This window comes from Branchiostoma belcheri, unplaced genomic scaffold (genome assembly GCF_001625305.1).
Source record: "Branchiostoma belcheri isolate BF01 breed outbred unplaced genomic scaffold, Haploidv18h27 scaffold23, whole genome shotgun sequence".
NCBI lineage: Eukaryota > Metazoa > Chordata > Leptocardii > Amphioxiformes > Branchiostomatidae > Branchiostoma > Branchiostoma belcheri.
Window position 1 is genome coordinate 1,288,357 of NW_017803824.1, and position 17,030 is coordinate 1,305,386.

The window sequence follows — 17,030 nt, forward strand, 5'->3', positions numbered from 1 at the left end:
GTCCGCTAGAGAGTACATTTTGCCGTTTTGGGTGCGTTGACTAGCCAAGCCAAGAACCAGGCTTCGGAAAGCGGATGATAGAGTAGAAATTGACCAAATACACCTGTAATGGTCCGCCGAGTTACTCCGATATTATAATCCTGTCTTCTCTGTCGGGGTTGTCTCAACTTCTCAAGATTTAAAAGGTGTCGATAATACGACATCTAGCCTCGGATCAGACCAAAGATATACAATTAAGGTGGGCGACTTAATCCGACGATAATCCTGTCAACATAAAAAAAAAACCAAGCAAGTAGTTTAATCTGTCCTTTCACGAACGCGTGTATTGTTTTACTTGGGATATAGGGGATATGTCGTTAATTGATATAGGTCCATTGTCCCTAGGATTATGGCGCACCAACTCATGAATATGCGTCCAGAAATAAGCTTTATGTCATACATGATTTTAACCTGTTCACACACTGAACGCACGATCCGCCGATACGTAAGCTGTTGTGCCCGCTTCGATGGATGTTCTAGTCGACAACCTAATCTCCAAGCAGATGTTTGGGTGAAAGATCGTAACTTGAGTAAAGCAGCGACAAAATAGTTATGGTGAATATGAAATAGTTAACACCGAAGGGAACTTATATACCGGTTGAACAGGCAGAGTAGACATTTGAATGTAACAATATGGTAACGATTTTGTTCAGGTACCTAGGTAACCCGTCGACCTGTTTTACCATTAACAACCTGGCCAACTTCCGTCTTAGAACTCTTCGAAAATACGTCGTCTGATTTATAACTTTGCATCAAAACGTAGAGGCACCCAAAATAGCTCCATGCCTGATTGATGACCTTGAGAGTTGCCAAACATAGCAAGCGCATAACATAGATTAGTATACTACTAGTGTATGAGCAAGAAAATTTCGAAACTGTCCTTCTTTCTAACTTTTTTTTTTCTTTTTACGGTACTTTTTAAAGTCGTTCCAAAACTTCCCATCCAACCTTTGCGTAAGAAAGAATAAATCGGCCGCTAAACGTCACGTAGGGGTCAAGAATCGATCGTGGTTCATAAATGAACCTAATGTTCCGTGCGAAATGTGACACAACGCGCCTTATAAATGTTCTTTTAAGACAGAAAACCGCCCATGAAAATCCTACACGCTACTCCAGGAAGCGTTTAGACCTGGCCGTCGGCGGAACGTATTACCGTAATTTCAGTAAGTAGGTCGCAGGCGTCTTCGTATAGCTTAATTAGTACCCACGATTAGTACCCTTATCAATCTTGGAGTGTTTCAAGCAAAGAAGAAATATGCACGGCCACGTAAATGTGTGTTGTTAATGTTATTTGTTATTATAACAGGTGTTCAAGATAGCCTTGGTTTATAATTTTAGGAGACGTGGTTTTCTTTTCTTTTCCTTCCCTTTTCTTTCTTTCTTTCTTTCTTTCTTTCTTTCTTTCTTTCTTTCTTTCTTTCTTTCTTTCTTTCTTTTTTTTTTATTCGTGGTTTTCAAAGCATGATGGCTGATTAAAATGTCCAGTTACATGTCGATAATATAGAGAAAGTCCGTCAGAAAGTTGTGCTCAGAAGCCAAGGGATTCTATGCTAAAATAATGCCACAGTTGCCACGCATACGTCTGAAGTTCTAGCCTACTGTCGTTTTGACAGCAGCCATTACGTAGGGTGAATAATCGCTCCGGACACGTTATGTGTGCAAATGGTCACAGTCCAGTCGAACTAGTTCACCCCGAACAAGGGTGATGGACTATATAACGGAGATGGTAATGATGGCACGCGGATATGTGGCTCCCGGTGGGATGTGCCATTTAGGCTAATCTCCAAGCAGATCCCTTTCGGTGGCAAAAATACAGTATCAAACTGGCCAGGCAGTAACCATTAGCCAGAGAAGCTCCGCGGCCACCGACGGTTGGGGGTAGCGACAAAAAAAACGGCCGTATATAAAAAGCTAACGATCATTCCCCCACAACCTCTGCTTGGAGAGTAATTTAGACTACGTGAGCCGAGATTCGTGTTATCTGTCCAAGCAAGGACATTGTATTTAAGACACGATGTCCTTGATCTAACGGATCGTGTGAACGGAGATTAGATGGTTAGCATTAAGATGGTTGATGACATGTACATGTACGGTAAATTAGTCCATAGTACCACGTATTGACCTATTTTAAATGGTTGGCAACTTGAATGTATTTCCTTCTTAATGCTATTTGATGTCTTCAAAGTGCACATCATATCACCATCGATCTTGGCTCTGTTATAAAACAATGATGATTCCTTGATTAAAAAATAATACCCGCGGGATAACTGTCTCGATTTATGTCTGACCCTTGTAGTAAATAAAGTCTCCGGTTATCTCTTCATTAGAGCTAATGCCGAACTTTTCCAAAGGTGTACGTCTGGGGGTCGCCAGAACTTTTTGATAGTCTTCACCGTGGTCTTCACCAGACTAACTACGCTGGCTATATATATAGGAGAATATTTGCCAGGGGAGTTTGGCCGCCTTGTAGGTTTGACTGGCCACGCAGTTCGGAGGGAAAGAAACTACCTCCCCGCGGCCGGACTCCATGGGCCAATTTTACTCTCTTTTCCGAATTCTACGATCCGTATTCCCGTAGAAAGGCCTGGTGGAGGCTAACTCTTTGTAACGTTCGCAGGGTAGTCGTGGCCTCCCCTGATCTCCTGCGTCTATCAGTGAAGTTGTCACAAGAAGCCGGAGGTAGAAGTCAGACGATTTTGCGTAGCCTCTACCAGGCTTCGGGAGGCGGGTGGAAAGAGTAGAAATCGGCCGAATAGAGAGATAACATGCCAAGGGAGTTGGTCCACTCTAGAGTATAGTCGGGAGCGGCAAACTGTTCTCTCCAGCAGACCCGACTCCCTTGGCATGGTATCTCTCTATTTGACCAATTTCTACTCTTTCCAGCCGCCTCCCGAAGCCTGGTAGAGGCTAGTCCTGCCGCGGCCCGCATCTTACGGTCAGGACGTCCTAGCGCCACTCTGTCTGCGCATGTCAGGAAGCGATGATGCCCCTATCTTTACATGCAGGCATTCACGGAAATATTGTCTCTTCTGACAAGGTCGTCTTCACTTAGCCAACGCCCTAGCTGGATTTTCATTATAGCTTTTTTATTGGCTCATTTTCCCAAGGACATATCTTCGTCGCCATTCCAATGTTTTATATTAGTCTACGGGCAAGAACGTGCAATAAACTTTCTGCATTTCATACTTTGGGTTTGGCCCCAAAATGAGTCCTTTATTCATATGGGTGGTACCCTAAAAATCAATCTAGATCCTTCCAGTAACAATTTTTCGTCAGGATTTTCGCTCCATGAATGTCAATATACATTGGGACAGTGTTGTTTCAACTTATTATGTAGATAAGTTACTAGAATATTGACTTTGAAAAATCTGGCTTCCAAGCCCTAAAAACTACACTGGATGCCTTTAAATGAATGCCCCACCGGTGCGTTTCGTGGCACACAGGTCTCCCAGGTATTGGACCCAGATTCCATTTTCCAGTTATAAACGTATTACGTGTAGGAACAGATTAAATAAAGGTTGAGACCGATGCATTAACAAAATTACTTTGCATAATATTTGTGAGGGACGAATTACTTAGAAGTAATCAAGAAGTATCACATGAAATTTTCTATGGCAATGCTATGTGCCCGTTTTTTAAGATTGCATGATGATCTTAGCTTGTGGTGCTTTTAATTTTCTTCCCTTGGTTTACGAGCGACAAATTCACACATGCAGGGCTCTATCGTTCTTTGAAAGCTTTGATTGAAGGCTGTGTAGATAGCGCTCGGCGGACTGTCGCATATTTGAATGACAAATACATTGTGTTTGCCGGGGCCATTGTGTTGGCCATACCAAACCGCCTTTGTTTGATTATGCAGATTCGTATTAAGATAGTGCCCATGTAAAACCCGATAATACGGTACGTAAACGTTTTATACTCTCCAAGCAGAGGTTGTGATGGAATGATCGTTTTTATATATGGCCGTTTTTGTCGCTACCCCCACGGTCGGTGGCCGGCTACCTTCTCTGGCTAATGGATACTGCCTGACCAATTTGATTCTGTCTTTTTGCCACCGAAAGGTATCTGCTTGGAGATTAGACGTTTTAATCCCGTGTGCCAATCGAGGAATGCCTTAAGAGTGTTGTTCCCGCGCACAGTCCGTCACGTGGTGCTCTAATGTATTCCGCCATCACGTAGTGGAAAAGTACAAGCAGCACAGCCACCACTGCTGCACACGTACAGCTACCTCGGCCCGTCACATGGTCGCCTGCATAAAAGCACCGTGATATTTGCAGTGCTGCTCACATAGAGAGAAAGAGGCAAGCCCTTTACGTGCATAGCCGTACGTACGTCCCTGCGGTCATCACACACAGAGCGTCATCAGCATATATCTTGCAACTATGGGGGTAAGGATTGTTTTCTGTGTACACGTACATACAGTTAAGTACGGGAGAAACACTCCTAGTGCCGCATCCAGGTAGCGCAGGTCTGTAGGGATATGCCAACCTGTGTATGGCTATGTAACGTTACGGGGCACATTTGTTGATGGGGATAAACCTGTAGATTTAGATTGCGCACTTTGCGTGGGGAAAAAGAGAGAGAGGATTTCTATTGTATGCAGGAGCGTGCATTTGTGAGGATGGATGTGTGTTTTTTATGACTAATCTACGAATGTTGTAAGGAAATGTGAACAGTACAGTTTCTGTTTCGCTCTTGGGCTATGATGCATTACTATGTTGCTATGATGTACATGTATTTAGGAAGAGAGAAGGTAAGTTTTACTGAAGTGAGATGAGCTCGAATGTGTTGCTTGGCCAGGACTGATGTGATGCAACAGAGCGACGTTTGCTCGCGAATGCCCGTCAGGTTGGAACCCCCGCCTTTAGCGACAGACGCAGACATATCCTTTCGCGATGATGCTGGAGAGAGAGCGAACGGAGAAACCATCCTCCATCGCTACTGCCCCGACGTGACGTAATGTCTCTGTGGAGCCTACAGGGGTCTCCCCAGAAATTCTTAGGGGAGAGGTGCAACCTAATCGGTTGATGAAAAGCAGCGAATTTTCATGAAAATACTAAGGGAAAACCCTAAATATGAACATTTTGGGAGGGGTGCTAGGATTTTGGGGAGAGGGGGAGCACCCCTTGCTAGTTACAGTACACTAGAAACGACAGGTACTAGTATATTTTTCTAGCAGGGTCGTTTGCAGCACGAACGTCAGTTTGCAGAGATTGTTGTCTTAGCATGGCGAGTGCTGTGCTTGCAGCAGGAGGTCGGACAAAAGACAAAACACAAACATCTCCGGGTTTAGTTAGTGTTCCAGATTAGTGCAGTGTAGCCCAAATTGACAACGACGTTGCGCGATTGCATGAAATTGCATCATCTTTCCTCAGTGTTGCATACAAAATACATCTGCACAAACGTTTAGTTTCTGACAAAGGTAAAGAAAAAAGGATTCTTCAACAAAAGTGACCCACACCTACAGGAAAGAATATAAGAAAAATCGTTACATTAACGTTATTGCGTCAGTTATATTGATTGACGTACGTCAGTTTTGTCGTGGATTGACGCGTATGAAATGTTATCAGTCGTCCGTCGACAAGGATTTAGACAGTGAGAAAAGTGCCATCTGAAGATACCATTGATAATCCTCACATGAGAGCAGAGGCGAGGAAAGCAGCTGCGAGAACAATTTGCTGCTAGGAAACGAACCAACAGTCTTCATGCTAACTGTTATTACAATTAACTGTTATGTTAGCCTGAATGCCAGGCCCATAGCACACTAGGCCCAAGTTATCCTGTGTACACACTGAGCTACTTTGGGTCCAGTGTGCTATGGGTCTGGCATCCAGGCTACTGTTATGTACGCCGAACTTGAACACGCAATCGGTTTTAGCCTCTACCAGTGCAGTCTTTGGGATCGGGAGGCGGCTAGAAAGAGTAGAAATCGGTCAAATAGAGAGATAACGTGCCGAGGAAGTTGCCGGGTGCGGCAAAATGTACTCCCTAGCGGATCCGACCAACTTCCTGTTATCTCTCTATTTGACCGATTTCTACTCTTTCCAGCCTCCTCCCGAAACCTGGTAGAGGCTAAAACCGATCGTATTCTGCTCTCTAGCCTGGTAGAGGCTAATCGAAATTTGACGGAAGACTAGTTATGATGTTATTTGTGTCCACAGAGTTGGCGTGGTTATAACCTTTGGATATCGCAGTTAAAAAAATCGTTTGAATTTTAGGTCATACGTACTCCTTTGGTAGATTTCTCAGCGTTCAAGGTCTAGATAAGGAAGACGGGTCATTGAAGTGAAACCCAACTCTTTCTGATTTGACAGCCCTCGCACGAACTTGCGGTCAAAACAGTGTTCACGTTCTCTCAATGACGATCAGTGATGACCTGATAACACTATCTGTTTCCGACGGCCTCTTCCCTTTAGAGACGCTTCAGCTATTAAATAAGGGCGGTTTGAAATCTGAGAATTTTGATGAGCAAATAACAAAGATGAGTCACACGCGCGCGTATCCTGTCGTCGTAAATGAAGCGGAGAGACGTGAAATGGAACGAAACGGAATTGAATTTTTGAAGGACAGATCTATATAGCAGAACGGAAGGGGTGGTGTAAAATGTTTTACGTAATAAGCCTTTTAAATTTCTCCAATCAAGTACAACAGATTTAAAGAGTCTCGATGCCAGAGACAGAGTTGAATATATCTTTACATATCTTTACAATGAACATATCGTTACAATAAAATAAAATAAAATACCTTTATTGTACATTCATGCCACGACGGGCTAGGTACAGGTCAAGACTTAACAGACACATAACAAACATATGTAGAAAAGTGGAGACAAAAGATACACTACTTGACTTAGACATACATAAAGAACATACAAGGATACAAAATGATTCCCACAATGTAAAAATAGGTAAATATAAGACTGTTTTGTTATTCCTCGGTGTTCTTCCTCTTGGTGTAAAATGACAGACGGGGTTGACAGAATAAATGTTGACCTAAACGTCACGGGGAGTGCTGCTCTCAACTGCGCGACGTGTGTCCCTGTCACAGGATCAACATTCTCTGTCTGTCACAGTGTCGCACTCCAGGGGCGTGAGAATGTTGATGAAAGACCATGGACATGTCAGACCTTCAGTAAACGAACTAACAAACCATCGTTTCCTTATAAAACAAGTTGCCAACACAAGAAAGTGGACTCACACAAGAAATTGGACTCATCCAAATCGTTTCCTTTTATACCTGCCAAAAAATACAGTGCCTAGGTTGCAGTCATCTAATCCGTATTAAACATCATTGCTGATATCTTTAAGTCTGCCATTGTTCATAACGACAATGAAACAAAACAACACGGTAGACGCGTGGACACATTCACGTACGTAGACTGTAGAGTGTGTGGTTTTTAAAGAGGCCAGACACACGGGAAGGACAACTTGAACTTCATGTTGTCTTATATATACATGTACTAGTATTTGAGATGGGTTTCAGCATGCATATTGCTGAAGACGCCAGAGGTGTCCATTTAGATAACTTGCACTGCTAGCTTCTACCAGGCTTTGCGGCAAAATGTACTTTCTAGCGGACCAACTCTCTCGGCATGTTATCTCTCTATTTGGCCATAATTTCTACACTTTCCATCCGCCTCCCGAAGTCTGGTAGAGGCTATGGCACTACCACTTGCCTCACGACCTGGTACCGACCTAGAATCACCTTCAAGGGCATACAAGAAGGGCAGAACCTGTCATCGCATCGATCCTTACAGTTCGAGCCTTCAATGAAAATGTCACGTCTCCAAATAAACAGCGGCGCTAGCCTGACGCAACTGTGCTCGCTGGTTGCTGAAAGTGTAGTAACTGATATCGTCTGTTTGCACAAAAACAATCAACTTGAATGTGTATATAACTGATGCCGTTTCTTTGCGTCATCCTTATGACATGAAATTCGCACAATGGCACAAAAATAATCAACTTGAATGTGTATGTAACTGATGTCGTTTGTTTGCGTTATCCTTATATATGACATGAAATTCGGTGGCATAAAAATAATCAACTTGAATCTGTATATAACTGATGTCGTTTGTTTGCGTTATCCTTATGACACGAAATTTGCACAAGGGCACATAATAATCAACTTGAATGTGTGTTAGTACCACCTCAGTCCCAATGCTTGTTTTCATCGCGGATAATATTGTTTAGCCTCTACCAGGCACCGCGGATCGCTGGAAAATAGTAGAAATTGGCCGAAATAAAGTATACCAAGGGAGTTAGCCGGCCAGGGTCGCACATTGGATCCTCTCTGGCCGGCTAACTTCCTTGGTATACTATCCCTTTGTTTCGGCCAATTTCTGCTATTTTTCCAGCGATCCGCGGTGCCTGGTAGAGGCTAAACATATAATATTGGATCCAGGCATGTGTACAGGGTCACAGGTGGTGACCATGTTTCAACACTTGTTTATACAGACATCGTTTAGGTCAAAACATGAGAGCGGTAAAGCATCTTCAAAATGTGCTGCTAGTAACGGGAGATTTACATCACACCGCGCATAGCTGACAGAACTGGGCCACTGCCCTCGTAAAACGGGGGTGACAAGTATTTTGGCAAGCTCCAGGGTTGAGGTTAGCCTCCTTCGCAGACTTCTGAGGTGGCGGCGTCAATTTTTTTTCGGGGAGCGACGGGAGTTACGCCGCGAAGGGACAGTTTCGCCGACTAACATGTTGGATGTTGGACGGCGAAACGTAGCCTCTACCAGGCTTCGGGAGGCGGCTGGAAAGAGTAGAAATTGGCCAAATATAGGGATAACATGCCAGAAGAGTTGGTACAGTTTGCCGCACAAACTGCACTCTCTAGCGGACCAAGTCCCCCGGCATGTTATCTCTCTATTTGGCCGATTGCTAGTCTTTCCAGCCGCCTACCGAAGGCTGGTAGAGGCTAGGCGAAACTGTCTCTCCCGGCAAAGTCCCTCGACGGCAAAACCGTCCCTCCGCGGCATAACAACTCGCGTCGCTCCCCGTAAAAAAATTAACACTGCCACCTCAGAGAAGTCTGCGAAGGAGGCTACGTAAAACTGGGGTGCCAAGTATTTTTGCAAGCTCCACGGTCGAGCTGCTGTAGCGAGGTCAGGCCTAATTGCACTGGATTTGGATCATATTTCATAAGAAAAGGTCTTCAGCAATTCTAATTTGAAGGCGTTGTTGAAAGATTTGAAATATGATGAGTCACCTTTCGGTGCCAAAAGCTCTTCAACTGGTGACTGTACGTGTAAGAAAATGTTACTGTATAAAGCCTATTAAAGGACGGAGACAGCAGACCTTTCCGTATTAAAGCAGAGGACAGTGGCCCCATTCTAATCAAGTGCAGGTTTTCAGTGTTTCCGTGTCAATGACCTCCTGCAAATGGAAGCTACGCTCAAAATAAACTCTTCTGTATTTGCAAAGATGGCAGTTACTTGATATGTCGTTTTTCTCGCACTCGTATAGACCCATTCGTAATTCTACCAAACCACGACATGACGTTGACTTGGTGATATAGAAAAATCCGAATCTTAGCCATCAAATGTGAAACTACATTCTTTGTGGTATGAGACTTGTCAGAAGGGCCAATGATCAAGGACAGCTTATTTTTGCCGGACAACGTTTCTTGGCGACCCTTCACCCCATTTTAGCCTGATTTATACTGTCTCCTCTTCTCCTAGAGGGGTGTAGAAATATATTTTATTACTCTTGCTCGAGGAAGGCGCTCTGGAAATATATTTTTACAATGAATGTTCGGTTGATACACCTAGCTTGATGGACAGCGTTGTATCAATGGATGAGTACCCGTAACATCACGCATGTAATGCTTAAACCCTGCTTTAAGACCACTATTGACTTTCTTAATTAATATACGTCTGCAATGCAGAAATGTAAGCCCTTGATCGGTGTAGCAAGACAAAAATGTTGATGCCGTGAGCCCCTTGCATATCTTACATATCTGCAAATGTTCCACAGGGCAAATGCCAGCCAAAACATCAGTCAGTATGGTTTGGATTTTTGCCAGGTCATTCGTCTGCCAGACGCTGATAGAATTCAAGCCTTTGGGGGGCCTCTCGTCAAAGTACACCCAACTGTCACGTATAGTCTTTTTCCTTCCAAGCTGCACAACAATATGGCGATAAAATCTCTCTCTCCCTTTTCCCTCTTCTAGTCTCTTTCTCAAAATATTTTGCTACTATGCTACGGCCTTATTTCTGTATCGGTATAGCCGGTATAAACGCTCTTCGGCGTAACACAGCAGCTTCTGTATCTGTATAGACGGTATAACCGCCCTTCGGCGTAACACACCAGCTTCTGTATCTGTATAGACGGTATAACCTCCCTAAGGCGTAACACACCAGCTTCGCAGACACGCGGCGCGGCGGCAGTTGGCTACATAACACCGAACGACGTGTTACACCTAACCCTTGAATATCTAACTCTTAATATTGTTTTATTAAAGCTATCTAATGATAATACCCCTACTGTACTGCCCCTACAATTTGAGGTCAATGACATCTCGATTTATTTTTACCACCATAACACCATAGAAAACCTTCACCGAAATACCAGTCATTTGTTACTATATATATATATGATGGATATTATTTTGGTACTTGACACCGGAAATATTTCCTACTTGTGTATGGTAGCCTCCGCCAGGCTTTTCTACGGGGGTACGGATCGTGGAATTTGGTAAATTTTTTGGTTTGTTTGTGGTCGAATGAAATGTAAAATGTACATGTTCTCATGTACTGTGAAACAGTTGTACACGTTTTGTTGCAATTCCTACCCTTATTTTCACTTTATATAATGATTGAATGAAAGACCTTTATTGTACATTTTTGCTCATTGCGAACTAAGTACAGGTGACGGCAAATAGCGATGGTAGACTAAAATATATCTATAGTAAAACTACATAAGTCATCTCACTGTCGAAGCCATCTATGCAAGTTGTGTCATCATACAGGTACATCTTCCACGTTCACTCTAGCTGAATCTCGCGATAGTTGTCGAGCTGCAAGTCAATTTTTATCACACACTTTACATCTAGTGGTGGTTTGTGTCGAACCCTAATCTCCAAGAAGATCTTTTGGTGGGGGTAAGACAGTATCAAATTGGCCAGTCTGTAACCATTTCCCCTCCCAAGATTTGGTAGCGACAAAGAAAAGGGCCATATATAAAAAGCTAACGATCTTCCACCATCAACCTCTGCTTGGAGAGTAGTCGAACCCCCCGGTGACATGACTGTATGCACGTAATTCATGGCCGCGCGACAGGTCGCTATTTGAGAGACACTCTCTCTGTTTGTTGACTCGACAGTAGCGCTTGTTGTGTGTCTATCCTGTGACTTGACACCGGCAAATAACTTCAGGTCATTGACCTTGCAAGCATGTTGTTCTGACCGTGCGCTGTGAGAGCGCCAAATAAGACTGCAGCCGGTTTGTATGACATTCTCGCCATGACGGAGTCCTGGAAAATAGGTGAAAACAGCTCTGTTTACAAAAACGTACTGACTGACTCGATTTCAAACTGAGAGAGTTGGTCCGCTGGAGAGTACATTTTGCCGCACCATATACTCTCTAGCGGACCAACTCCCTCGGCATGTTATCTCTCTATTCTGAAAAAATTCTACTCTTTCCAGCCGCCTCCCGAAGCCTGTTAGAGGCTAGGTATGATAACATTTCGTCCTTGGCAGACTTAGGAAACGCTAATAGATACTAATTCCAATTCGATTTCGCAATTAGAGTTACCACACACCCCTGGGTGCACAATTAACCGTGACTAATCCGTTCCTACGGCAACATTTTCCCGCGCAAAGTATTCTCATCAGAACCATTTATCACGGCACAGGTTTAATAGTCATGGTAATGAAATAACAATCGCATCATTTCCCCTACACGCACATGTACATGCATTAGGAAGATTGACAGAGGAAGATCTCGAATGACACGCTGGCAACACATTTCACCTGTAACTTGTGTATTTAAGGTGCTGTGATGTAATACATACCGAGATTTAATACATGCCAGTAACGTACTGGAAGTAAAACATACTAATCTACAAGCCGTAGGGTCGAGCTCAGTGCTTTGCACCATTTGTACATCTTTTTACTGGTCCACCTGTATCATTATGTTTACCGAAGGAGAACATATTGTTTTAGCTCAGTTTCCTCTTCCTCTTCTCCAAACACTAACCTTGCCAATGACCTGATTTGTTGACTCTGTCACCATGGTAACTGGTGTTGGGTTACATAATGTTGCAATCTTTTTATCGATAAATTTTATCGAAGAAAAAGTATCATGATTTATTTCTTTCTTGATTTAAGTGTTTTTTCTTGTTTCTTGACTTATTTGTTTTATAAAGACAACACTGGACTGAACATGTGTTTTAGATGTTGAATCTTTTGTTTTGTCTTGATTTACGTGTTTTCGTTGATTTACGTGTTTTTGTTTCTTGATTATGTTATTTATAAAACCAACACTGGACCGAACATGTGTTTTAGATGTTGAGTCTTTTGTTTTGCTTTGATTTACGTGTTTTTGTTTCTTGATTTATGTATTTTATGAAGACTGAACATGTGTTTTAGACGTTGTATCTATAGGTTGATTGATAACTTTCACCACCCACCCGGCAATAGCCTAAGCTTTATCAAACACTTGAACCTGTTGCGCCGGACGCGTTTTAGACGTAACGTTTGAATCATTAACGGAGTCACAGAATGCACGTTTCCCTCATTTGTTGCCATGTTTGCTTTTTGTAATGCGTCTCTGTGACGTAATTGGCGCGCAATTCCGCTGGTCTCCTGCCATTGGTCGCCGCCCAGCGCGCTATGAATGCTGGGTACATTGACGTGATGTAGCGAACAGGTGTATAACCTGTGTCACGTTATTTCGATTAATTCACGAGTGAACGTCAGACGCTTAATAGGAACATGGCTCTGTCTTACGAAGTCCGTCGGGAAGACATTCCTGAGGTATGTCGTGTAGGAAAAGCGAAATAAGCAAAGCGTTTTCAGCAGCTTTTGCTTCTCTACTCCATATGCGACCTATTCAGCATCAAGGATAGCCTCCGCCAGGTCTTTCTAAGGGAATATGGATCGTAGAATTCGGCCAAAAAAAGAGAGTAAAATTGGCCAAGGGAGTCCGGCCGCGGGGAGGTAGTTTCTTTCCCTGCGTGGCCAGTCACACCACAAGGCGGCCAAACTCCCCCGGCAAATATTCTCCTATATATAGCCAGCGTAGTAAGTCTGGTAGAGACTAAGCAAGGACAGGTGTGTGTGTGTATGTGTTTAACATTGAATATCTCAGTATGCTATTTGTAAACTTAAAATTTTCTCTTGCATTGATTCTACAGAGAAACGAAGTCAGCCAGCCCTCCGGTGGCGGTGACGAGAATGCGGACCGCGGGAACTGGACTGGGAAGTTAGACTTCATCCTTTCCGGCCTGGGCTTTGCCATCGGGCTGGGGAACGTCTGGAGATTCCCGTACTTATGCTATAGGAATGGAGGAGGTAAGGGAAGAATTTACATTCTTTCCGGGCATTGCTCTCAAGTAGCCTCTACCAGCATTCGGGAGGCGGCTGGAAAGGGTAGAAATCGGCAAAATAGAGAGATAAGATGCCGAGGAAGTTGGTCCGCTAGAGAGTACCCGGGTGCGGCAAATTGTACTCTCTAGTGGACCAACTCCCTCGGCATGTTATCTCTCTGTTCTGTTCTTCTACTCTTTCAAGCCGCCTCCCGAAACCTGATAGAGGCTAGTTCTCAAGCGCGCTCTGTATATTTCCGCTTGTTCTTCATTTGACCTACACGGAGCGGCGTTTGTGCATCGGTCAGTCCTTCCGTTAATTCACGACATGATTCATTCTCTAATACATGCCCCGGCCAAAAGAGAACACGCGTACGTGTTCCGTGGAAAGGACGCATGATTGCTTATATGCTGATTTTCTTCTCAATGTGATCAATCATCGTACCATTACGCAGGGGTACCTGCTTTAGAAGATAGGCGTTTCCCTCAAATGGAAACTCAATGGCGTGTAGAAAATTCTGGTAAAATCTAACGCTTTGATTTATGGTCAGGGGACGTGCCTGGTTTATTTTAGACACCCGAATGTGGCGGGGTTAGCGACAGAATAAACGGAGCATTATATACTAAGGTAATGATCTTCCCACCAACCTCTGCTTGGAGAGTAAATGTGAGGGGCCTCACGATGCATTGGAACTCAACACTCGTTTTCGGTGACTACCTATCTCACTGAAACATTTGAACTGTATAACCATTGTATCCTCTCGGCTTCGGGAGGCGGCTGGAAAGAGTAGAAATCGGCCAAATAGAGAGATAGATAACATACATGCCCGGGTGCGGCAAACTGTGTTCTCTAGCGGACCAACTCCCCTGGCATGTTATCTCTATTTGGCCGATTTCTACTCTCTCCAGCCGCCTCCCGAAGCCTGGTAGAGGCTTTAACAATGGGCCTCCTTGGTATAACGGACTATTGTGCGCTTGGAATCTATAGCTTTATTTCAAAGCTATAAATTGTAAAGAATACTGGCCTTTGTTCGACCCAGTCGCGTGCACGAAACCAGTAGAAGTGTAAAGTTAACTATTAACAGGTAACTTTCCATCACACGCATGTGTGCGCATACGTCAGCTACTGACTGACAAATTTGTTCCGTGGGTAAAGTCATCACGTCCTCCTGGCTACGCAATTAAGACCCTCCCATATTGATCTAGGACATACATTATGTTACCGGTAGGTAGATTGTTTCTCAGTGAAGTAATTGCATCTGAGAAACTGTCGGGAAGGATTAGGACTGATATGAATTTGATTAGCCTAGGTGCCAGACACACAGCACACAAGGCTCAGAGTTATTCGTACGTGATAACTTTGAGCCTAGTGTGCTGTGTGTCTGGCACCCAGGCTAAATTTGATAGGTGAAGAACATCTTAGAAGCAAAGCCCTGAGTCCACGAGTTATATACGAGTATTTCAGAACATAAAATTTACAATACATAAAGACTGGATCAACCTTGCAGGTGTTTTCAGAGCATTGGATTCTTGTAAAATGATCAATCACGATATAACCATAAAGCAAAAAAAAAATCATAAAAAGGCGTAAAATAAATATGCCAATTGGTTGTTTACGTGCTTGGTGTATATTATTGGTGCCATAAACGTTTACCTGTTACACAGGTGCGTTTGTGCAATGGCGTGACCTTTCAAGTAGTTATTTGTACCGATTGGCCGATTTGGTGGGACTAGGACAATATTTGATGTAGGTTGTCTACCAGGGCAATGTGGTTTATTTATGTAGCGTTACATACACACAATGTACAGTTAAGAACAAGATCATTCCTACCCTTGCCAAGCCTATTACAATTGTTATATAGATACATAGCTATAGAGGGGAATCTTTGTTTAATGAACGAAGTAGCTGAGACTTAATGTTTGAAAGTAATAAATGCTAATAACGTTAGATGTAACGTTACTGATTATATAAATATATTTAATCAATGGAATATGATAATGATGTTTTGCCCATGCATAGTAATCTTCAAGCAGATCTTTCGGTTGGGTGGCAAAAGACCGTATCCATTGGCCGTCCTGTATCCATTTCCCAACCGAAGGCTAATGGACACTCCTCTGGCCAATTGATACTGTCTTGCCACCGAAAGATCTGCTTGGAGATTAGATGCATAGATCTATAATTCGCTAAACTAATAAAATGAAATCTTCATGAAATATTTATGTTTTATTTCCCGACTTATTTCCAGGTGCTTTTCTTATCCCGTACGTCATCATGTTGGCGTGTGCGGGCCTCCCGCTGTTCTTTATGGAACTGTCGTTCGGACAGTTCGCCAGCTTGGGACCAATCACGATCTGGAACGTCAGCCCTATTTTCAAAGGTAGTATACATCATCTCGTTTCCACGCTAAAGTTAAGACTGATCTGTTTTGGCAGAGGCCCAGTCCCAGCAACAATGCCACTTGACCATGACTTCGATGTGGGAAAAAGATCATGAAGGTGCCTACGCCATTTTGTTATCCCGTCATCCTTTGCGAGTGAGCGTCACGTGCGTTTGGTGAGAGCAGTGTGGAATGTATGCATGAGGGTACCGGGTATGATTTGGATAAATTTCCACTGATACAGTGAAACTAACAACGTTGTTACCATTTTACCTGCTTTGAAGTAACTTTTAGTAATGATTTTAAACAAATATCTAACAATTTCGAACAAATTTTTGAGAGCCGTTCAATTTTTTTAGCTGAAATGCACACATTCTTTTCCCTGCTGCCTAACCCCGTTACTAATGCAAATCTGGCGCCAAAAGGCCACTCCAGCAGGGAGAAGGTTGATTATTTTGGCTTTCCTACTCAGTAACTTTGGATTGGCCAGTTGCATTCTCTAATGCCCATGACGTTGGTAGTCGCACGTGCAATCAAAATGCATTGGTTGCTTCGGTGATGACGTAAATATGACGTAGATGCGAACGGTTGCTTCGTGTGGGCGCAAAGGAGCATGGGACTCAAAATGGCGTCCGCGTCAAGAGTGGCATACACAGCTAGCACAGATGGCAAAAACGGGAATTTTCCAAGACCTCGAAGCATATATTGTAACCATTGCTTTTCACAGATTGATTTAACACTAAACAGACCACTTTATACTCATCACTTTCTGTTTTATATACTTCTCACTGCCGGCCACAATGACCAAAAAATAACCAAAAATGACCAAAACTAACATTTCTGAACACTTTTGAATGAGATTTAGGGAATGGGATGGGACCTCGTAAGCCAAAGTGAAGGTTGCATTTCTTTTCTTTTCTTATGGAGTGCAGGAAAAATCATGGAAGAAACACAGAGCAGGCTGAACATAAGACCACAACCTAACTCTTCTGTCACAGATGTCTGTGTCTTTACGTGCATGTTTCTGCCACCAAGACGTTACAATCGTAGCATGAAACCATCTGTTCAATTTTAACATCTC

General features: G+C 43.3%; 1 protein-coding gene across 2 annotated transcripts in view; it reads left to right on the forward strand.

Annotated features, from left to right (window-relative positions):
* LOC109470698 (sodium-dependent proline transporter-like) overlaps positions 1-17,030 on the forward strand; it is a 34,226-nt gene that overhangs the window by 3,058 nt on the left and 14,138 nt on the right. Inside the window, exons 1-3 of one of the 2 annotated variants that reach the window (XM_019769729.1) lie at positions 12,700-13,020; positions 13,401-13,557; positions 15,818-15,949. In XM_019769729.1, coding sequence (XP_019625288.1) covers positions 12,979-13,020; positions 13,401-13,557; positions 15,818-15,949 — 331 coding nt within the window. In that variant the 5' untranslated portion in view covers positions 12,700-12,978. Of the gene's footprint in view, positions 1-12,699; positions 13,021-13,400; positions 13,558-15,817; positions 15,950-17,030 lie in introns of those variants that run through there. The other variant, XM_019769730.1, reaches the window with a different exon arrangement.